We start from the raw sequence: 24,347 nt of genomic DNA, 5'->3' as shown, positions 1-24,347 counted from the left end.
TGACGTCACAAATTTTCGAGAAAGATATTAACAACGGGTTATTTTTATTAAACTTTACCATATTGTTGAATGAAATGTATTATCTTTTATGTGTATGTGTATATAATATGTATATAAAGAAATATCAAATAAAATAATTAACCGTCATCTCAGAGCATCGAGATTTGAAGAAGTGGGAATGGTGGGGCGAGGGAGTGAGATTCAAGAGCGATAATTGTGATTCATCTAGAAGCTTCAGCGGCTTCTGCTAAAACCGGTCTATATTGGCTAATTAAGGACGAAAAAAGACTCCATCAAAATGCCTGAACCTGTTGAAGCAAAGAAGGGTAAAAAGTCGGAATATGAAGATCGCGATAAACCGACACAGATACGCTTCAGTAATATTAATGCAGCGAAAGGTAAATCTAAAATTTTCTGTTGCTCCGTTTTCGTCGAGGAAGAAAACGTGCTTCATCATAATGGCTTCCTCCTTTAACAAACCCACAAGGAATCGTTCGTTGTTTGGTTATATATATCTGGATTTTGTCAGTCATTTTGGGGAAAACAAATATGTTATCCCATTAATGTTAGACCTTTCCGTCGATTTCCGTAAAAAAATATTTTTTTTTTTACATATGGGCTTGCGGGAACTTTTGAAGTAATGAGAGCGAAAGAGACTAAGAGAAAAGCGATTGTATGACGAGGGAAGTTCTTTTGAAGTTACCGTCCAGGGGAAGCATTGATGTACATGTGTGTGTGTGTGTTGATGGGGTGTGGGAGACAGACAGTATGTTGTGTAAGTGAAGTGCTTCTGTTAGTGTGTGTTAAAGAAAGAGATAACTGAAATTTTTTACTCGGTGTATGTGTATATGTATGTATATTACTTCAAAAGTTCCCGCAAGCCCATATGTAAAAAAAAAATTTTTACGGAAATCGACGGAAAGGTCTACTAGAGACGAAAGATCGCCTAATGTTCTGCAATTTAAATAGCTCGTATATTTAACCAACTCATGCTAAAACAAGGACATAAACCATTGTCATTCTACGTTACGCTGTTCCATCCTTTCCACCGTTACACACTACGATCAATCTTGCGACGGTTTATGTGGAATCTCTTGACAAATATATATTTTTAATGTAAACATTTACTCATTTGGTCTAAGGTTTGATTCTAGTCAAAAATTGAAGACATTTAGGAGATTCGGTGATGTTTGTTAGTCACATAAAGATGAAGTAATGCTTCGCTAATTTATGCGAACCGTAGTGACTACTAAACTAGATCACCATGTGCCCGCACTCATAATTTTATTTCATTTTCATCCCGTGAGCCACATGCAGATTTAATTTATTTCGTTCTGTCAGAAATGTAAAAATTTATAACTAAACAGTAATTAATGCCAATAGCTTTAATCTATTTTATTTTTTGTGTGCAGCGGATATTTATTCCAAATAAAACTTCTTTTTTTTAATTAGGTAGACGAGTAGGTCTTGTCTTCTGGCTTTTATTGTCACTACTTCTCTTGTCTTCATGCTTTGTTCTATCACTACTTCTTGTTAGCATATCCCTTAAGATATGTCTATTCAGTCAACTTCGCTGTCAGAAATATAATGGTAGTAGTCCGTTTTTACGAGTGACTCACAACTAATGTGCTAGTCTAGGGTAGGGAATATTTAACTTCCCTTATTTTAACAGTAACGGTGTTGATTACAGGTATCAAGTGTACCATTTATGACAGCGAAAGTGACAAGGGAGTATTTGTAACTTGGTGCTGAACAAGTGTCTCGAGGGATTTTGTTCATAAGGCACCGGCTTTTCGGTTTTTTCCTTGATTTTTATATCCTCTACAAACGATTAATCTCTCTCTCTCTCTCTATATATATATATATATATATAACCATATAGGCACATACACACACACGCACGCACACACGATAGGCTTCGTAGTATACTGCATTCCGCCATCAAGGTATCAATCAGCCCAAAGTTATGATAGAAGCCATGTCCCAAAGTGTCACGCACTGGGATCGAGCTCGTAACCACGTGGTTACGAAGCGAACTTAATTACACAGTCACACTTTGCGCTACTAAAACTTGTCTGAGATTCGGCCCTTACGCGTGATTTCAAATTGTTTGAACCCTTTACAAGCTAACGTTTCTTATCTCCCCCTCCCCTCTACGAAATACCTTTAGTTAGAACATCTGAAGAATTTTATCGGAGAAGTGCAGTTTTTCATTGGTACCTCCACTCTTTCCTTCCGTAGATGGTAGTCGTCGATATATGCAATTACACCTATTACACACATTTTTTTTTGATTCTTTGAATGGTGTAACGCTTTAGTTTAACCAACATTCTTAGAGATCTGAAGAAATTATTGCAAATTATATACCATCTACTCCCCCTTCTTTTTTCTTAGGCTCTATCTTCATAATCTAAATATGTTGGTTTGTTCTTAAGGAACTTAATGTTATGTAAAAGCTATTAATATTGATAATAAAATTATCTATAAAATGATGTCTGTGAACGGCTCTTGTGTCTTCTCGATGAGCAGGCCTAGTTACTGAAGCTATTATGTTTCCGCTACCAAAGACCTACATTGTTTCAGGTGTCTTTCTTTTTTGTAAACAGGATATAATTTGAGGGAGATTTGGTTACTGTTTCAAGCAGATGTACTAAAAGCTTCCTCACTGGCCCCTATTTTCTACCTGGCAAAAGATTGCAATGAAAGTATTGTAGCTAGAGCAAAAGTAATAGAACATTCAGGAAACTTATATCTATTGGCAACAAAGGGAAAACTGGTTGTAGTGATGTATGGTTATGGAACATGGAAATATTGCAGAGTTGGTGAAAAAAAAAAAACCTACCTGTATTTTTTGAAGTTAGATGGTAGCTTGAGGCTTCACTGCCTGTCTCTACATAATTGTCCAAATATGTACAAAGCATAGATCCATTTGTATTCAGTACACTCTGTCATCACCTTTCCAGTACTTCCATCACTCTCATTTCCCTAGACCACTTATTGCTTCTGTTGCTATCCCTCACTTTATTCAACAATCATACTCTTGTTCCTGCTCCTTCTGTTATTCTCTGTCTCTCTTCTCAGTCTGCTTACCACGAGCATATGAACACAGAATAGCCAAGATAAAATATAGTATGCTTTGTAAAGTGGTTGGCAAACAAGCAGATAGTCTGTGACCAAGAGGACTCCTTAGTTCCTTAGTCACATCAAGGACATGATACTGTCTCTAGTACTGGTTCCACAATAAGATACATCCTGTATACTTGGGAATCTAGCCATAGCAACCCAGCCAAAAATTAAATATGCAAGCTAGATATCATCCTCCAATCCATCTAGGAGATCAATAACTCGGAATAAGAATTACCTGCCCAATTCATGTGAGTATGGAAAATGGGCTTATGATGATGAATTTATCAGATAGAAGGAATCATTGAAGAGATACTCCTGATACTTTCATAATGGGGATAATCTTTGAACTCAACCTCTTAGTATGGCCTCATGTGTACGTCCCTCTCTCTCTTTCTCTCTGTATCATGGAGACAACAGCCTTTATTTTCAGGAGCTATTGATTGCTTCTGTAAACTCCCTTCATTTTAAAACCCCTTCCTTAGATCTTCAAGAGATGTGACTCAATTTAGTGCATTGAGAAAATATTGACTCTGTAGGCTGCAGCGAAGTTCTTGATTTAAAGGTATTGGAAATAGAAAGAGTATCAGTCCTTAAAGGGAAAAAACATATCAAGAGAAAGGTGGAGGAAGTATGAACTCCATAAACTATAGTGAAGATAGCCCAGCTAAGAAAGTAATAACACTGATGGAACTCTTTAGCCTGTGTTGTAAAGTGGGTGGGTGGGTGGCACTAGGAAGTTTAATTGTAGAAACCATTATAAAAATACATTATGTCTGCAAGAAGCATTGAAAGTTTTCTCTGCTGTTGTGTATATAATCGATGAAGGATTGTCATCAGAAACTGTTATTCAACTAATGTTTGAATAGATAAAACAGTCATAAATTGATGATCTTAGTGTCAATAACAGCAACTATATTCCGTTTTAAAACATATCTAGGCTTAAGCCAAAGTTATTTCATATAATGGTTAGCATGGTGCAGATTAAGTGATTGGTGGTGAGATGGACATCTAGTCACAAATACATGCCAAAAATGGAATATACCGTAAATCCTCGAGTATAGTCCACCCTTGTGTAATACGCAGGGGATTTTTAGGGGGCTGTACTTCTGAAAAATCTAAACCTTGTGTATAATATGCACCCCTTCTCTAACCGGAGTCGTGCGTAATTAAGCTAGCAGCACCTAGTTGAACAAACACTTCTGCACATGCGTAATACAATAATGGTGATGTTCTTAACTGTTGTATGGGAATGTAAATATGTTTGCAAATTGTTTTTGTTACATGTTATTCTGTGTTCTGAATACTTTTATTTCAATAAATATTGCTTACTGCAAGTTATGGATGATTCTTTTATGACTTCATTGCTTTCAGGCCTAGCTTAAGGTATTTTCGCGTCTGAATAAACATTGTCGGACAGCAAATAGAGACTCGGACATTGCTTAGAAAATATTTTTCATTTTTAACCTCATATATAATATGCACTAGGGATTTTGACCTTTAAATTTTGGGGAAAAAATTTGGATTATACTCGAGGATTTACGGTACATGTGAGTAGTTGTCTCCATCAGTCACATCCTTGCATGGAATCAGTGTGAGGAGATAATCCTTCTACTCAGAAGCAATCAATGACTCCTCAAAATAAAGGTTGTCTCCATGAAGCAGAAAGGGGCGGGGCATGCACGAAACCAGACTAAGAGGCTGAACACAAGGATTATCCATTATTGAGGTAGCTGGAGTATCTCTTCACCTTGATCCTATACAAGTACATGGCTCATGGAGACTACTTCTCACTTCCATTTGGAGTGTGTCTTTTAAAATACCCTTTAATTGATGTGAATTTTAACTTGAACTTCTCTTTTAATTTTACAGCTGTTGTTGATGCCATTAGAACCAGTCTGGGCCCTCGTGGCATGGATAAAATGGTATGTTGCTAAAGTACTTAAATTCATTTCTTACCTGTCAAAAGTTGTACTATTCAGTCAAAATTAGTCCATGTGAAAAGCAATGTAGGTTCACTTAATACACATATATTCAAAAGAAAAATTATGTCTAATTTCCTGTTGACAGTAAACAGTTGATTTCAGTTGGATACTGGCAATATTTGTCATTGGTATTTTATTGTTTCTCTGAGAAAAGTACATTTGTATAGTCCAGACAGCCAGAGAAAGTAGAATGATGGAAAAGTTCGTGTCTGAGTACAGTGGTTCATTGATTTTTGCAGTGCCAAGCTTATTTTCCTTTGAGTAAATGGAGGAGTGATTAATGAATCCTTTTACTAAATTCATTAAACTTATTTTCCATTGATGGACTCAAAACATTGACTGTTTATCCTGAGTCAACTGCATCATATTGTGTTTTATGTCCACAATTAGCACAGTTTTGTGATAATTATTAGTCTTTTTCCATTTTGAACATACATTTGAAAACTCATTAGCAGAAGAGACTTACCTGTAAAGTATCTCGTTTTGATGAAGATAAAAAAAAAAGTCGCCAATTTTGCAATAGCATGTTATACGAGGTATCTTGGGAGCTTCCATGGGGTAGTTCATCCTGCTAAAAATAAGTAAAATGTTTCTTCAAATTCTATCATTTTCAAAGCTAAAACAAATTTTGATAATGCAGTTCTAGTTATACAGTGTCAGACCAAAGAATGGAATGGTCACAGTTGGAATGCCTCAGAACATAGTTCTGCTCTAAATGGGCTAGCCTGTAGTCAAACTTACTCTGTTTAATAAAAACAATATCAGGAAGATTAAAACAACAGTAAATATAACTGTGCAAATATAAACTATTTGTTTTATTTGCATAATTATCAACTTGATATGGAGCAATTGGATTACTTTTTTCTATAACAACATTTTGTATATAATAGTTTGTTCTCTTTGCTAAAATGTTATCCATAAATGCTTCTGTATAATAGCTCGTCTCTTTTCATTGCTACAATTTTGACTTGAGTAACTTATAAAATTTATCGTTTTGTTTTGTTTGTACTGATCATTACTTTGCATTTCATAAATATTTCAGATCCAAGCTAGTAATGGCGATGTCACTATCACTAATGATGGGGCTACTATCTTAAAGCAAATGCAAGTTCTTCATCCTGCTGCAAGAATGGTAAGCTCCATGATATTCAAACATTCATTTCTGGTTTTTAGTTTTCTAACTTGTACAAGAATTCTGTCTTTCAACTACACAAATGTAAGCATAATTGGTATCTGAGAAAGAAATTCTCTGCTAAAAGATAAGAATTTTATAAATTGTTATGTTTCAGTCAGAAAGGCTGTGGTTCTGATACTTAATAGTTGATGACTCGTCCCAAGAAAATCTAAAATAATAATATTGCCCTCTCTTTGGCTTTTACTTAAATTTCTTCAAAATGAAATTGAATGTGTTTAATGATTCATATGTTCTAAGTCGTTTTCATCTTCCATTGTAGCTTGTAGAGCTGTCTAAAGCCCAAGATGTAGAAGCTGGCGATGGCACCACAACCGTTGTGGTTCTTGCTGGAAGTTTGCTTGATGCTACAGCTAAATTACTTAAGAAAGGTACTTGTATATTTTATTTAGTCTCTAATCATTAACAGCATGTCAGCAGGACACTGACATGGCTGTACGGTAAGAAGTTTGCTTCCCAACCATATGGTTCTGGGTTTCATCCCTCTGCATGGTACCTTGGACAAGTGTTTTCCACTATGGTCCTCAGGATGACCAGAGGCTTGTGGGTGGATTTGGTAGACTAAAACTGAAAGAAAACCATTTTATATATATGTCTGTGTGGTGTATGTGCTACTGCCTCCTTGCTGTGACACTGATAGTTGGAAACAAATGTCTTTACCATGCAAGTGGTGTCCTTTGTTTCCAATCTTCCATGAAAACATATCAGGTATTAAGGAATATCATCTTACTTGGAAACAAGTGAGGGTTGACCACATGATGGGCATCTTGCTGTAGAAAATCTGCCTCAACGAAATTCCGTCCATCCCATACAAGCATGGAAAAAGGAACCTTAACCCTTTAACATTCAAACCAGCCATATCTGGCCCAAATATTTTACCAATTTTAAGTTGAAGCCAGCCATATCAAACCTCTCACACCTACCCTACAATTTTATTTTAAAAGTAAACAGCCACATCATCAAAATCTCAAAGCTATGAGGTAATACATGATTACTTCAAAGCAATGTGAATGAATAAGCATTACATTTGATTGAGTAATCTAATTGCTAAAGGGTTAAGATGATGCTCCAGTGAGCATAGAAAATAGCTTTGAATAATTCTAATTAAAAAAGAGCTGTGGTGAGAACAAAAATTTTATTAAAATGGAATGTTGTAGAGTGTGTGGCTGATCTTTAACAATACCATGACAGTTATGAAAATTTTGGTCTTATTAAACTTCATCAGTGAAACCTTGTTAAACCATTAATGCAAGATGGAGTCCAGTAAGACTGAAGTTGTTGCTCTGTTGCTAAAGATTACTCACTCCCCACTTTGTCATCGTCCTTTACTGTCCACTTAGACATGCTTGCATGGGTCAGGGTTTGTTGAGGCAGATTTTCTGCAACTGGATACCTCTCTGGTTACCAACCTTCGCCTGTTTCCAGACAAGGTAATATTTCCCCATAACCAGATGCTTTTCATGGAAGACTGAAAGCGAACAACTTTGTGCATTTGATGATGATGATGCTCATTTCCAACCGTCTTGGGATGACCAGACAAGAGTACACGCATGTGCACATGTACACATCTGCAACAGATTTCTTTCAGTTTCTATCTACCAAACTTACTCAGAAGGCTTTGGTCAGCCTACGTCAACAGTAGATGCTTTCTCAAGATCACATGGTTGGGAAGCAAGCTTTTTAACCTCACTGACCTTATTTAATATTCAGATTGTTGTCTTCGTTAATTAAAATCTTCTGGCTTACTTAATTAATTGCACTAGAACTTTTTAGTATTTTTATAGTTCATAAAATACTTTTGTTTTTGTTGCAACTGCTGCTCACTGTAAATTTATTTCCAAATCAGGTATTCATCCTACACAGATATCTGAATCTTTCCAAAGAGCTGCCGCCAAATGTATGGATATCCTACAGGAAATTTCTAGACCACTTGAATTATCTGATCGTGAATCTTTATTGAAAAGTGCTTCTACAGCTTTGAATTCAAAAGTAAGCTAAATTTTACAGAAATATTCTTCATTAGTATGAAAAGTGTGTGTGTGTGTGACAGTTGTAGAATTGAGGCTAGATTCGATGCCTCTGATGTCCTTGCTTAGATTGATATTTTACACAAATTTGTTGTTCGAAACACTAATATATTAACTCTTAAAAGTCCTGCACCATATGTCACAACAAGTCACCAAGTTTTGAACTGCACTTAACCACAACTTTTGGCTGGCAGCAAAAAGCCAGAACTAAGTATTCTTCTGTATGAGAAATGAAGTTTGGCCTCATTTTAGAAGAAATTTCCTGTTAAAAGACTTCCTGTTTGCCCTATACACATTTCATTATATTAAATGAACTTTTCAGCCTTTTTCTTCCTTTGATTTTTGAGAATCAAGCAGGGAGTTAGAATTAAATGATTATTTGGACCCTTTTATCACCAAATTTTTGTTGAAATACACTGCCTTTGTTTCAGTTAATTTTGAAATAAGGAAAAATCTGGTAGAAATATTTTTGTTATAGTCAAACTGGTGTCTAGTATATAATTTAACATGAAATCTTTAACTGAGATTAATTTGAAAATGAAGTTTGTGTCTTAGAACAAAGTACTGTCACAAGGAGCTTAGTAACAGAAAGTTATCATGTGCAACATTTTATTAATGACTGAAAATAAAGAAAAGTTTGTTGATTGTTGAATATATTTTCCATTAACTTTATTTTCTCTCTAGGTTGTTTCTCAATACTCCAACATTTTGGCCCCTATTGCTGTGGATGCTGTGATGAAAGTTATTGATCCCTCAGTAGCAGACAATGTGGACCTCAACGATATCAATATAGTTAAGAAATTAGGGTAAGTAGTTTTATTAGTCTCAACACCACTAACCAATGAAAGATATTTTTGTGTGTGCTTCTACATGAATTCAGCTGTGGCATACTCTCGATTTTAGTTTATGGTGCTTAGGCTTTATTGCATGGGGTGCAGCAGTGTCTGACATTTAGATGTCCTGTGGGGAAGATCAGTGTGGTTTATATTCACTTTGAAAGTCTATAAGTCAGTGCTATGGTTTGATGTGATGGCCTGAAAGTTTGGAAAAAGGATTGATGTAGCATGTGATGGGGTCGACACAGTATAGATTGAATAGAGGAATGTGGGTTTATATAGACATAGTATACAACTAACTAGTTCAGAGGAGCAGAAGCCATTGTGGTGGCAATAGATTAGGTGTAGGAGAGCTTGTGTGTTGCCAATGTCAGATTTTGGCGGTACTATCTACAGTGTAAAGTGTGCCAGAGAGAGTCCAGTCATTGCAGTACTGATTTGTTTGGAAGCAAAATTTGACTTGTGCATATAAATTTCCATTATGTCCTTTGTATTGTATCAAAATTTCATGCATTTATTTGTAAAGTTAAGGAAGTTATTAAAAACTGAAACCCATCAGAGACTTTTTGGATACCCTTTATATATCATTCATTGTCATTTAGCTTCCATTTTCCAAGCTGGTATGGATTGGTCTGTTTGACAGCTGTCCAGACTCCAATTCTCTGCTGTGGCATGGTTTCTACAGCTGGATGCCCTAACTAACGTCAATCACTTTACAGTGTGTGCTGGGTGCTTTTTATGTACCACCAACACAGGCACATTTTTTGCAACACTGACACCTGTAAAAGACAAGCCTGTATATATGGATGACAGTGATTTTACTTGGCTTGATGCAGCTTCTCAAGTATAGCAAATCGCCACAACTCCCATTGTCAATTCTCTGCTGTGGCATGGTTTCTACAGCTGGATGCCCTAACTAACGCCAATCACTTTACAGTGTGTGCTGGGTGCTTTTTATGTACCACCAACACAGGCACATTTTTTGCAACACTGACACCTGTAAAAGACAAGCCTGTATATATGGATGACAGTGATTTTACTTGGCTTGATGCAGCTTCTCAAGTATAGCAAATCACCACAACTCCCATTGTCTTGTTTTTTTCTCCAGTGAGGCACAGCATCCGAAGATCCTTTCTCACCACTTCGTTATCATCGTTTAGCATCCGCTTTCCATGCTGACATGGGTTGGACGGTGCAACTGGGGTCTGGGAAGCCAGAAGGCTGCACCTGGCCCAGTCTGATCTGGCAATGTTTCTCCAGTTGGATGCTCTTCCTAACGCCAACCACTCCATGAATGTAGTGGGTGGTTATTACGTGCCAGACGAGGCTGGCAAACGGCCACGATTGGATGGTGCTTTTTACGTGCCACTGGCACGGAGGCCAGGCAAAGCAGGCAACGGCCACGATCGGATGGTGCTTTTTGCGTGCCACCGGCATGGAAGCCAACACATATTCACATACAAGAAATGTTATGCAATGAATGTTTTCTTCTCCTTACAGTGGTACAGTTGATGACACTGAATTGATTGATGGTCTTGTATTCAACCAAAAGACAGCTGGATTTGGAGGACCAAGCCGTGTTGAAAAGGCCAAAATTGGGCTAATCCAATTCTGTATTTCTCCACCAAAGACAAACGTAGGTATTTTACTACACTCCTCCCTCCTTGTTTTTTTGTTTTTTTTTTAATCACAACAGTTAGTAAAATTAATTTGCCTTTCCATTTCAGATGGACAACCAGGTAGTTGTTTCTGATTATTCTCAGATGGATCGTGTTTTGAAGGAGGAGAGGCAGTATCTTCTCAATATTGTCAAACAGATCAAAAAAGCTGGCTGTACTGTATTACTCATTCAAAAATCTATTTTAAGGTTAGTTGTTTGTTTTCTCCTTTCACACTTTATATTGACCCATATTTGATGGCTTAAAAGATACATGAGCATATTCAATGCATCCTAATTTCAACAGCATATATTCAAGGGGAAATGTATTAAGTGCATTAAAGCATTTAAAACAATCTAGTATTGTATTAGAAAAGTGCCTTAGCTATTGCAGAAAACATTACTTTATATTAAAAGTAAGTTAGCAGCTCAAGAAATAACTAATAAAAATGTCCAACGTGAGTATAATAATGTAGCCTACAAGAAAAACAAAGAATATAGTATGCAGTTATGCTAGGTGAAAGGGACCGTCTGAATTAAAATTAGCCTATATAAGTTATCTCCCTTGAATTATACTATCATATGCGTATCTCCCCTCCTTTGAAATAATTTATTCGGTTTTTGTATTTATTTATTTATTTTTCTGTTTTAAAGGCCAGCTTTGGTTATTTCACTATACTCTAGAAACACACAAGATATAGGTAATAGAAGAATACAGGTTATCAATTACAGATCATCATCATCATTTAACATCCGCTTTCCATGCTAGCATGGGTTGGATGATTTGACTGAGAACTGGTGAACCAGATGGCTGCACCAGACTCCAATCTGATCTGGCAGAGTTTCTACAGTTGGATACCCTTCCTAACGCCAACCACTCCGAGAGTGTAGTGGGTGCTTTTACATGCCACTGGCACGAAGGCCAGTCAGGCAATACAAGCAATGGCCACAGTCAAATGGTGTTTTTTACGTGCCACCTGCACAGGAGCCATTCCAGCAGCACTGGCAACGACCTCGCTTGAATATTTTTCATGTGCCACCGGCATAGGTGCCAGTAAGGTGACGCTGCTAACGATCACGCTCGAATGGTGCTTTTTATGTGCCACCGGCACAGAAGCCAGTTAGCTGCTCTGGCAATGATCACGCTCGGATGGTGCTCTTAGCGCTCCACTAGCACGGATACCAGTCATCGAATTTGATTTCGATTTCACTTGTCTCAACAGGTCTTCGCAAGTAGAGTTTGGTGTCCAATGAAGGAAAGGTACGCATAAGTGGGCTGGTTACACCTGGCATAGGCCACGAGATTATGGTCTCGCTTGGCTTGCCGAGTCTTCTTAAGCACAGCATATTTCCTCCGTTCAAATTGAAGCCAGAAGTTTCTTAATAGTTTACTGAACAGAAAGTATATAGAAACTGTCTTCACATAACAAATATATTGTGTTACTGTGATATAGTATACCACTTACTAGAATATATTGAAGTAGTGTAGTCAAGAATATCACTGACTAGGCAGATCAGTGTCTGTAAGACTAAGTGCTAGAGGATAGCCTGGTACTTAGCTACTCGTTGACATCTACCCCATTATCTCAATGACCTTAGACTTTCATTTGTTTGGGAATTGATTAAATAAGTACCAGTGCTATATTTGGGTTTTAGTTATTTTTGTTTTCTTCACAAAACTGACCATCAAAATCTACACATGCTGTTTGTATTGGTTGTTTCAGGGATGCGGTCAGTGACCTTGCTTTACATTTCTTGGCCAAAATGAAGATTATGGTCATCAAAGATATCGAAAGAGAAGGCATTGAATTTGTCTGCAAGGTAGAGTTTTGTTTTTTCTTTCCATCCTTACTTGGCTTATATATTTCAATGGGGCAGAGCAGTAACTTCATGACTTTGGGGGTTTTTTATTTTTTTTTTCTTGGTTTAGATTAGTGGTTGTGTGAATTAATTACTGAGAATTCTCATTTAAGTCAAGCTCCAAAAAAACAACTGAAATTGGGTTGAAACCCAGCCATAATGAAAAAAAAAAAAAAAAAAAATTAAAAGGAAAAATTGGATACTATTCCTAAATGATATTTAAATAATTTCTTCAAAGAACATTTCTTGAAGCAGTTAGATCTGTGAAAATTCACGTTTTCAAAGCTGTGATGGCAATTATATTTAGTGCATTTGTATGTGATCGGATCATTCTCTTTTAGATATCCTAGAGTCTAAAATAATGTTGCATACATGAAAGTGGTAAGCAATTTCAAGAAAGCGGTGACCAACCTAGTCTGCAAGCCAATTTCTGTGCCCAATTTGATTCCACTATACTTGTTTAGTTATGCTCCTTAATGCTATTAGGAAAGGCATGAATATCAGTTTTTTTTTTTTCTTTTTGTAACTCTCTAATAAATCATTGTATTTTTCAAAGGCAATTGAGACAATAAAAGGGCATTGTTGTTTTGGGTTTTGGTCATGTGATCATTAATAAAATATGCATCAGTAGGTGCCATACAACTGAGAGATCAGTAGATGATTGTAACTATCACTAGTGCTGCATGTATCAGTGGCTGGACTTAAATCCCAATAGCTGTATCTACAATCTCTGACATCTAATAATTCCACTTTTACTTTCTCTATGTGCATACATATAACATTTCTGTTATTAGTCCTTACCATAACTAATGTGTGTATTAAACTTCGCTTCTGGGTAGGCTATTTTTCTACACGGATAGTCACAATTTTCATATACTTAGGCACCACTTTGATCTATATAACAGTAGCACTGATAGTAGGTAGGTACTAACTGTGAGATAGTCCACTATGACCAAAGTTCTTATCAAGAGAATGTTAATCTACTCGAGACTTTAGAAACCCTAGGCATTGGAAAATACCTGTAAAACAATATGAAATAAAAAGAGCACTTTCTTAACCCTCTGGTATTGTACTGTTTTGAAAAGTTTAATTGTGGTTTTACTACATGGAGTTAATATTTTTTGCATTGCAGAGTTTAGGTTGCCGTCCAATTGCCAGTCTTGACCATTTTGTTGCTGAAAGTCTCGGATCTGCTGAATTGGTTGAGGAAGTGGATAGCGGTGGTGGCAAAATTGTCAAGGTAATGTAACAGATTTCATGACTTTTAACTTCGGTAATATTTCATTTGAAGAATGTCTAGGAAATTTAGACTAGTTTTGTTAACCATTAGTTGTATCAGTTCTATTTGATATTTATAAGTTACTAAACCATCCAACTTATGTTTGCACATATTTTGTTCATTACTCTAGAACTATAAAAGGTTTCTAGGCTGAAGAGACAGCAAACGAAATTAAGGAAAAGACTTATATCCAACTTGCTTAATCCTATTTATGTCGTGTTTGTTATAAAGTAAATCTCATTATTAAATGAAAGATAATGTGAGATTTCAGTGAAAGTTTGCTATAAATTGTGTTCCAAATAAAAATTTAGTTACTTTACTAAATCCCACTTGTAACACTTAATTATATTTAAAATTAATTGAACCACATAATTACAGTTCTATATTTAGGAGATGAGGAATTATTTACATTTGACGGATATTTGTCCTCTTTTTATTCTTAGCGTTTCGGCTGATATACCCTCCAGCCTTCATCAGGTGTCTTTGGGAAATTTTGAACCTGGGTTCTCATTCCTAAGGTATTTTTTGATGTTATATTATTATTCAGGTCACTGCCTGGAATTAAACTTGGAATCTTGGGGTTAGTAGCCCGCACTCTTAACCACTATGCCATATTAAGAGCGTGGGCTACTAACCCCAAGATTCTGAGTTCAATTCCTGGCAGTGACCTGAATAATGATAATAATAATAACACTGAAAAATACCTTAATGAGAACGCAGTTTCAAAATTTCCCCAAGACACCTGATGAAGGCTGGAGGGTATATCAGATGAAATGCTGTGTCAACAACAAACAAGAGAGGAACAAATATCCATTAAATGTAAATAACCACATAATTGGTTTATTTTTATTCTGAGACCATGGATATGAGTGCTTACCACTAAACGTTAGCTTTTCCATCCTAGCATGGGTCAGATAAAATTTTTTTTTTAGGTAGATTTTCAGCAGAAAACTGGAAACCAACAACTTCGCTTGTATGACAATGATGCTCTTTTATAACCATGGCTGTGTGGTAAGAAGCTTGCTTCCCAATCACATGGTTTCGGGTTCAGTCCCACTGCATGGCACCTTGGGCAAGTGTCTTCTACTGTAGTCTCAGGTCGACCAAGGTCTTGTGAATGGATTTGGAAACTGAAAGAAGCCCGTCATATATATGTGTGTGTGTGTCCATCACCATTTGACAACCGGTGTTGATGTATTTATGTCCCAGTAAGTTAGCAGTTTTGGCAAAAAAGACCGATAGAATAAATACTACGAAGCAGCATGATCTGCATAATTTACTACATCCCATCCCAACATTTGTGATCTTGTGCCTATGTTACATGTGTTCTATGTAAGCCAAATGAATTTGATTTCTCTGTCACCTATTTCAAACCCTTACATTTCTTCTTCCTTTAGATAACTGGAATTGCTAATCAAGGTAAAACTGTATCTGTTTTAATTCGGGGTTCCAATAAATTGGTTCTGGAAGAAGCCGACCGATCTATACATGATGCTCTCTGTGTCATTCGCTGCTTGGTAAAGAAAAAGTAAGTTGCTCTCTTTTCTCTAATTTTACAGGCTCCTTAATTGCAATTCTCATCCTAGAGAAAATTTGGGGGTTCCACTGTAGCAACTGTTTTGGGGTGATTTTTAATTACACTGATAGTAATCTCTCTATATATATAAAGCTGAAGTTGTCTGTGTATGGCAGGTTTGGTAGCCTTCAACTAACACTATCTTCTCTGAGACCCTGCGGCGCAAGTTGACCAAAATTGAGAGTATGATAGAAGAAGGCTTGCTCTTCCTTTCTTAGAAGAAAAAATTCAAATCGGACCATGTTAACACCAAAAATTATTTACATCAAAAAGATGCTTTTTTTTCTATGAAAATCCCTATTTTTTACGATTTTTTTACTGTTGTGTCGCCATTTTTTGGTGTATTTCAACCAGAAAAATGTTCACTTAGAGAGAATAACAAACTACATAATGCAAAATTTTTGCTTTTCAAAAATTCCAATTCTAAAGGGTCAAAACAAACCCAAGCAACGCCAGGCAATACTGCTAGTTTAATATAAAACCATTAATTTTATCTAATAAATTATGCATGTAGTTTTTTTTTTTTTTATGTGATAAGGGAATTGGTAAAGGTGGGTGAGTACAGGAAGAGAGTTAACTATCTCTACTCTTTTCAATATCTGACATTCACGACTTCCACTATAACTTTCTGTACATGGACTTGAGTGTGTATATATGTGTGTACATGGTTTGATCAGTAAGTATCCGGACTGTTGCTATGATAATGAAGCTAAAGCACAGAATAAAGCCATTTGGTACAGATTTCTCTTGAACTCTGCTGTACATGCATACTAAGTTTAAGAATTCTAGTTTATTTCTGCTGTTTACAGCTATGCTTGAAAGGAAGGTGTATAGTGTTGGATTGTTGCATTGACCATGACAGAGTTGAGCAGAGAATCTGCCTCTAATTTTGCCAAAAGCTTGGCGATACCTCAGAGGCCTACACAAAGTTTTAAAAAAGCTTTTGTTACTCTCAACATAATCAAGAAGATCTTGTGCAACTGAAACCCGAGTGTCGTTTTGGTCAGCTGAAGTCAGTTTTGGCAGACACGCTTATTGTACCCAAATCTTCATTGATAATGGACTGAACTGAACCGTAACTAATCTGCGCATCCTCTGATAACTCACGGATGCTGATTTGATGATTTTCCCCTCACAGCTGCATGCACATCTGCAATGTTTTCCTCAGTTTTGCTGGTTGTGGGTCTCCCAGAACGTTTGGCAACATCAGCATTTTTGTGGTCATCTTGGAAGCGTCTGAACTATTCATACACTTGCGTGTGGCTCATATGCGCCTCTCCATACACTTTTTGCAACTTTGCATATGCCTCTGAGCAGGTATCGCCATGACAACTTTCTTTGTCTTGGTCAATACAATGATCACACGCTACACACCTTCCTTCCAGGCAGCTAGTATGCATGTACAGCAGAGTTCAAGGTCAGTTTTTGCCAAGTGGCTTTACTCTGCGTGTTTTAGCTTCGTTACTATGGCAAAAGTCAGGATACTTATTGATCAGACCTTGTATGTATTGAAAGTATTGAAGGATTTAGTAAAATAACTTTGTTGTTATTAAGCTGGTGCAGAGATCATAACATAAAATTTTGATGGAATTTTACTTGAAAAACGGGGAATTTGTGTTGGAGAACCAAAGGCAGTTTCAGGTGGGTTGGTCTCAAAAGGGCTGAACAATTACCTTTTCCACAGATAGTTTCAATGTATACTGGTTTAGGCATATAACACTAAAACAGGTCATATATCACACTCAAGTAGTTTCCTATTTATGACTCCTCACACTCTCTTGCTTACTTAAAGGACCTACCTACTTCCTTTCACTTTAACCCTTTCGTTACTGTATTTATTTTGAGATGCTCTGGCTCTTTAGTATAAAAATCTTGTTTTCGTAAGTTTTGAATTCAAATCTTCCACCATTACTGTATTTATTTTGAGATGTTCTGTGTTTCTTCCAATTATTTTAAATATAACAAATAAAAAATTTAGTAAAATAACTTAGTTATCATTCAGCTTAGTGTTAGGAACATCAATTATAACTAAGATTTGGTGGAAAATTTTAATTCAAAACTTATGAAAACAAGACATTTATATACTGAAGAGCCAGAGCCGGTTTCAGCCAGGTTGGTAATGAAAGGGTTAACCCTTTCGTTACCGTATTTATTTTGAGATGCTCTGTGTTTCTTTGAATTACTTTAAATATAACAAAGAATTTAGTAAAATAACTTAGTTATCATTCGGCTAGTGTTAAGAACATAAATTGTGACTATGGTTTGGTGGAAGATTTTAATTCAAAACTTATAAAAACAAGACATTTGTACTCAGAGCCAGAGCCAGAGCTGGTTTCAGCTGGGTTTGTAATGAAAGGATTAAACCAAACACTCCTTTCTAGATGATGTCAGCTTCCACTCCTAGATAAGCTTTCACTGAAATGCCTACTTTAATAAGTAAAGACATTGAAAACATCCTTGATTAGGACATGACAGCCTAATTGCTTTTAACAGTACCCAAACCATTTCACTAAAGATCAAAGAAACAACCTCACAGTACTACTTAGCCTTGTTTATGAATGACAGAGATAACACCCTCAAACTTACATTGTATACTAATCATTCTGGTTGTCACATAGCTATATCGGCCCAAAAGTGCATTCAAAAGGCTAGGCACTTTTTTCAGAGCTAAACACTAAGCTCTGAATTACTACTGAAACCACACACAGCTACAGTGTACCTTATACTGGATAGGAGCAGCTGTTTTGTGCACACATGCAAACACAGACTAAACTAAACCTTATCTACCTAATTGCAAACCTTTACTCAGTGCTACTAATTACCTATTTCTTTATAACCCACAAGAGGCTAAACACAGAGGGGAAAAACAAGGATAGCCAAACGGATTAAGTCGATTACATCGACCCCAGTGCGTAACTGGTCCTTAATTTATTGACCCTGAAAGGATGAAAGGCAAAGTTGACCTGGCGGAATTTGAACTCAGAATGTAGCGGCAGACGAAATACCGCTAAGCATTTTGCCTGGCGTGCTAACGTTTCTGCCAGCTCGCTGCCTCATAATTAGTGCTACTAATAACTTCAGATACACTATTCTTGTTCCTGCAGCATCTATTATGTACACCCAACTAATTCACATATATGTTTCTCTTTTTGTCAGTTATGCTCTCCCATCTCAAACCTTTACACAACTATTCTTGTTCCTGCAGCATCTATTATGTACACCCAACTAATTCACATATATGTTTCTCTTTTTGTCAGTTATGCTCTCCCATCTCAAACCTTTACATCAAACATCATTCCCCTTTCTCTCTCTCTCTCTCTCTCTGGTGATTTCAGAGCTAGAGCTCCCTTCCTGTCTCCACCCTCTCCACATCTACTTTTACAACTCTGAGAGTACCTGCAATAATTGTAAGAACTAATTCTCTGCATTAAAATCTATATAAAAAAAACAGAAAGATGACAAACTACAAATAAAGGTCGAGCGTCTTCAGCCTTCATAAGACAAATGCTTGAGACCAAGAACCATGAGGGTAGCCAGCTTCTGGACTCTTTCGAGATGATGTATGTCTTTCAGATCATCAAGTAAAATTGCATCAAGCATAACACCTGGTAGATTTTAAGCCATGGTGTTTAAATATCTCTTCCAAAGTTTTTAGAAAAGTGGAGGCGCAATGGCCCAGTGGTTAGGGCAGCGGACTCGTGGTCGGAGGATTGCGGTTTTGATTCCTAGACCGGGTGTTGTGTGTGTTTATTGAGCGAAAACACCTAAAAGCTCTATGAGGCTCTGGCAGGGGGTGGTGGTGACCCCTGTTGTACTCTTTCGCTCCAACTTTCTCTCACTCTTCCTGTTTCTTGGGTAACGCTGCGATGGACTGGCATCCCGTCCAGCTGGGGTGAACACATACGCCACAGAAACTGGGTAGGCTTGAAAAGGGCGCATAAATAAATAATAAAGTAAAGTTGCAAATAGTTTATGAAACTAGTCTCAAACATTGAAGGGTACTTTTGCAAGTCTTTAATTTACTTTAAACAGCAGATGCTCACTTTTCCTTTCTTTTGCAGAGCCGTGGTAGCTGGTGGTGGTGCTCCAGAAATCTACATGGCACTCCGTCTGATGCAGATGGCTAGTAACCAAACTGGCATGGAACAATATTGTTTCCGAGCATTTTCTGAAGCCCTGGAGGTCATACCTTACACTCTGGCTGAGAATGCTGGCCTAAATCCTGTCGCTACAGTCACTGAACTTAGAAACCGATATGCCAAAGGTGAACGAGATGCTGGCATAAACGTGAGGAAGGTAAGTTTCTTTTACATGCATCAGTTTATTTGATAGCTAAAGGAATCTTCACTCACAGTAGATTTGGCTTTGTCTATTTTTCAAATATATCAAATTAATGTTTTGCTTAATATTTTCCAGGGTGCTATAACTAATATTTTGGAAGAAAATGTTGTCCAGCCTTTACTAGTCTCCACAAGTGCTATATATTTGTCAACTGAAACTGTCCGAAGTATCATGAAAATTGATGATGTGGTAAGTGTAAAACTCTTAACTTTTTGATTATTCTTCAGTTTGGTTTGTTTACTTATAAAGTGAATTAATTGGTTTGTATGCATTTGTCATCTAAAATTATTCTCCATTGGAAGAGTGCCATCTGTAGTTCTGTCACAGATCCAGTCTGACTAATAAATGTTTCTTCTATTCTTTATTTTCTTACTGTTTTGGTTCAACTATTGTATAGTCTGTATTGGTGCTACAAAGTTTGTTTCTAGTATTATTTCTAGTGTGCAGGTAAAATCATAGGTATGTGCAGGCATGGCTGTGCTATGGTTAACCATGTGATGTCAGGTTCAATCCCACTTTGTGCCACCACAAGCAATTATCTTATTCTATGGCCTTAGTTTCACCAATATGTGTATCCTAAGGAAGTGCACCAATAGAATCATTAGCACACTAGACAAAATGCTTAGTGGCATTTCTTCTGACTTTACATTCTGGGTTCAAATGCCACTGGGGTTGGCTTTGCCTTTCATCCTTTTGGAGTTGATAAAATAAGTACCAGATGAGTGCTGGGGTTTCCCATGAAATTGCCTGCCTTGTTCCAAAATTTGAAACCAATATACAATGTGTCCTGTATCTGTTACCAGTGTATATTGCCAATGGATGTAGACACCAGTGTAATAACCGAAAAGGCAGTGTTTTTTTTAATGAAGCTGCTTGTGATATTTGTTCTACACTGAGCTATAGACACTCCCTTGTCTCTCCTGCCATCAGAAATCTGGGGAGTCAGTGATTGAACCATTAGGAACCTGTAGTGCTATTTTTCCCTAATTGTGATATAAACTAAATTTTAAAAATTCAAATAACTCTTTTATGCCAATGGTCTTTGAAAAAGAAAAACTCTGATACATAACTGTTAAATAGTGATTGCTCAGCAACTAGTTGGTTTTCGTTCTACACTTGTATCAAATTTTTATTATTTCTCTGTATATGTGAAATAGATAGACAACATGGCTATGGTTGAAAGATGGATAATTAAATCACAACCACTGACAGGTCATTGTGAAGTAAGACATAATTGGAGTATAGGTTTGAAAACTGTTACAGGAGTTGAGTGAGGTGTTCTACTTCATTCAGTCTGCCTAAATAATAGCGAGTTAATTTAGTAGGATAATCTGAAGCAGTTACCAAAGTTCAGGTCTGCTGTCCTTGAGAGCTTTTATATGCTGATGATTTGGTTCTCATAGCAGAATTTATCAGTGTTGCGGAAAGACTTCCAAATCTGGAAGTGTGGTCCAAAGGCATAAAAATCAGTATAGCAAAAACTCAAGTAGTAGTAGTGGTTAGTAAAAGAGGGCATGAAATCAGTGTCACTCGGCAATGGGCTTGCTAGATATGTGATTCTGTGCATGTATTAAATACTCAAAGGAAAAGGCCACAGTTTTATATATGCTTGATGCACATATGTAAGAGCACTTTTGAAAAGAAGTCTAGTAATTATTCAGTTCGCTGGATATAACTGATAGTTTCTGTTAACCTAGGTGAAGTAAGTAATGTTGGGAGCAGTTGTAACCAAAGGATAGTAACTAAATAGCAAAGTGGGATCTAAATCACTTGATTTAGTGATAGAAAACATTATTACTTGTCCTTGGGTTTCGAATGTCCACTTCTGTAAAACCTATTACGTGAAAAATTAATATTTTTTTTACAATGACTGACAATAATGAGTGAATAGATCACTTTGCACTTCCACACATTTGCTTATTTGGTTCATTGGGTTGAAGAAGGACACCACACCGTAGCTAGATGACATTGTAAGAACTGTTGTGTTATTCAGGTGATTTGGTTTTGATTATTCTTGTGTCTACCCTCATGACTGTATCCAAAGTATAAATCTGATGCAAATGATGATGGTGCATTTAAAATAATATTAGTAAAAAAAAATAATAATAATCTCAATTTAAATTAAAGTGGAAATAATTGTGGAGAGTAGCGAAACCCCCAGTGGAATGTTGGAAAGTGTTAATCTACAGTTGGTCACTTATCAAGACAAAGTGAAAGTCTGAGTTCCTACAAGAACTATAGCTTTCACCTAGTAAAGCCATTATTTGGTTATTGAAATAGAAATAATTGACTGACACTGGATACAAACCATACGCAACAGTTCTAACTTATAATTATCAAGGCAGACCTTGATAATTATTTCTATTTCAATAACCAAATAATGGCTTTACTAGGTTAAAGCTATAGTTCTTGTAGGAACTCAGACTTTCACTCATTTGTATCCCAGACAGTATGTAAATAGTGAATTCCATTGAAGACGGAAGACAATCCCCTGAATTTAAATTAAATATAGAATGCAGTGGTAAGTCAATTTGGTCGTTAGCATTATGTGTTAAACTATGTCTTGTACGTTTGTTATATTCTCTTCTCTCTCTCTCTTTTAGCTTACCTGCATTCGTTGAAAGAATCAGTTTCACCACACCTGATGTCCCCGTGTAACCAGGACAGCCTACAGCCATTATTGCTATTATCACCGTTGCTATTGTTGTCACTCTCACAAATGGATATTCTCAGTCCTTTGTTGGCTTACATTTAAGATATTTGCATTTTCAATTTGTATTTCATTATTCTAAATAAACTTATTCAGTATTCAATCTTGGTTTCCTTTATTTCTATACATAAATTGAGGTACATGTGTGTTCATCTTCACCCTCATCATTTAATGTTTGTTTTCTTGCTTGCATGGGTTGGACAGTTTGACAGGAATTGGCCAGCTGGAGAGCTGCACCAGGCTCCAGTTGTCTGTTTTGGCATGGCTTCTATGACTGGATGCCCTTCCTAATGCCAACTGCTTTACAGTGTACTGGATGCTTTTTACATAGCACCAGCACAGGTGCTTATAACATGATATCGACATGAATGCTTTTTACGTGGTGCCAACACATTGGCTGGTGAGACTCAGCAGTTAGGGTAGGCTGTTGATGTATGTGCTTATGTTGTTAGTTTCTTTAACCAACAAAGACATGACTAGTTAAATTCAATTATTAACCAATACAGGATCTTCATTGTCACTTGGGCTGCAAAAAATAGCAGCCAAATTATTCTCAAAGTTCATCATGCCATCTCAAAAATGAAACAACACATAACAATGTAGTTTGGATGCATCGTCTGGGATAAGATAGGCTAGTTAATTTCAATTATTAACCAATACAGGATCTTCATTGTCACTTGGGCTGCAAAAAATAGCAGCCAAATTATTCTCAAAGTTCATCATGCCATCTCAAAAATGAAACAACACATAACAATGTAGTTTTGGATGCATCGTCTGGGAATAAGATAGGATCCTAATAAATGCAGTGAAACAAGCTTCTTACTACACAACCACACCTGCACCTATATATATGTACAGTGATCCCTCACTACTTCGCAGTTCAACTACGACAGATTCACGACTTCACGGATTTTAAAAATTTATATATATGAAGACCTAAAATTTTTCATTAAATCCATTAAAATATTAACAACAAATATTATTTCCTAGTCTAGGAACAACAAAACAAGTGTAAAATAGCAAAAAAAGCATATACAGGGGTATTTGAACTTAAGACGGGCTTTGCAGACGTGACCATGGGAGACATCGACGCGTTATTAGACTGCCACTCCCAGCCGCAGACCTCGAAGACTTGACGAAGTCGGCCAGAGAAGAAGAAGCAAACGCAGCAAGAAATAGAAGTTGTCGACCAAACTGGCTTGACTTTGGAATGGCTGGCCAGGCTCTGCAACCTGGCTAAAGAATTGAAAGAGGGGTCACAAGAATAGGACGACGATATGGTTTGTTCTGTGCAATTTTGCAACAAGGTCGACGAAGTCATAAATCCTTACAAGATGCTCATTGAATGGAAAAAGAAAGAGCGACAGCAACTTCCTATTACAATGTTTTAGCAGCCTCGCAAAAAAAGAGCCAGTTCCTGCTGTTACTCTACACGGCTGCACCTTCGGAAGAGGTGTCCCAGGAAAGGCACTGCCGTCAGCTTCATCATCATCATGTCTACTGCGCAGCAATTCATCAATTCATCCCATCATCATTCAAATTTTACTTCAACTTTTTGTGTTTTGAGTACAGTAACAATCTTTATTTTTTTAAATCCAAAGTGTTATTGCTTAACAGTTGTCCTTGTTATTAATAGACTACTGTAATGGGTGGGTTGTTAGTACAGGGAGGGTTTTAAAAGTCCAAATACATGTTAATACTGTAAATATGGTGTCCCTACTTCATGGAAATTCAGTTGTCTCGGAACCAATCTACCGTGAT

At 36.7% G+C, this 24,347-nt stretch overlaps 1 protein-coding gene across 1 annotated transcript; it reads left to right on the top strand.

The window, feature by feature from the left end:
* Window positions 1-190: 190 nt before the first annotated feature.
* On the top strand, window positions 191-22,689 carry LOC115210698 (T-complex protein 1 subunit delta). Its single transcript, XM_029779382.2, has 14 exons — window positions 191-398; window positions 4,996-5,048; window positions 6,151-6,240; window positions 6,563-6,671; window positions 8,147-8,289; window positions 9,012-9,133; window positions 10,664-10,799; window positions 10,891-11,030; window positions 12,545-12,641; window positions 13,813-13,920; window positions 15,357-15,487; window positions 19,597-19,831; window positions 19,952-20,065; window positions 22,480-22,689. Exons 1-14 carry the CDS (start codon window positions 299-301, stop codon window positions 22,495-22,497), a joined length of 1,596 nt encoding a protein of 531 aa, XP_029635242.1. The 5' UTR covers window positions 191-298; the 3' UTR covers window positions 22,498-22,689.
* Window positions 22,690-24,347: the final 1,658 nt, after the last annotated feature.

This window comes from Octopus sinensis, linkage group LG4 (genome assembly GCF_006345805.1).
Source record: "Octopus sinensis linkage group LG4, ASM634580v1, whole genome shotgun sequence".
Taxonomy (NCBI): domain Eukaryota; kingdom Metazoa; phylum Mollusca; class Cephalopoda; order Octopoda; family Octopodidae; genus Octopus; species Octopus sinensis.
The sequence above is the reverse complement of the archived record's forward strand: the minus strand, read 5'-3'. Positions and strand labels throughout refer to the sequence as shown.

What these genes read in the sequence shown, in the direction of transcription:
- LOC115210698 (XM_029779382.2), top strand. Translation starts at nt 299, where the DNA reads ATGCCTGAACCTGTTGAAGCAAAGAAGGGTAAAAAGTCGGAATATGAA. An exon ending in AGCTAAATTACTTAAGAAAG is followed by an intron (nt 6,672 to 8,146) that starts GTACTTGTATAT and finishes TTTCCAAATCAG; the next exon opens with GTATTCATCCTACACAGATA. An exon ending in ATTCAAAAATCTATTTTAAG is followed by an intron (nt 11,031 to 12,544) that starts GTTAGTTGTTTG and finishes TGGTTGTTTCAG; the next exon opens with GGATGCGGTCAGTGACCTTG.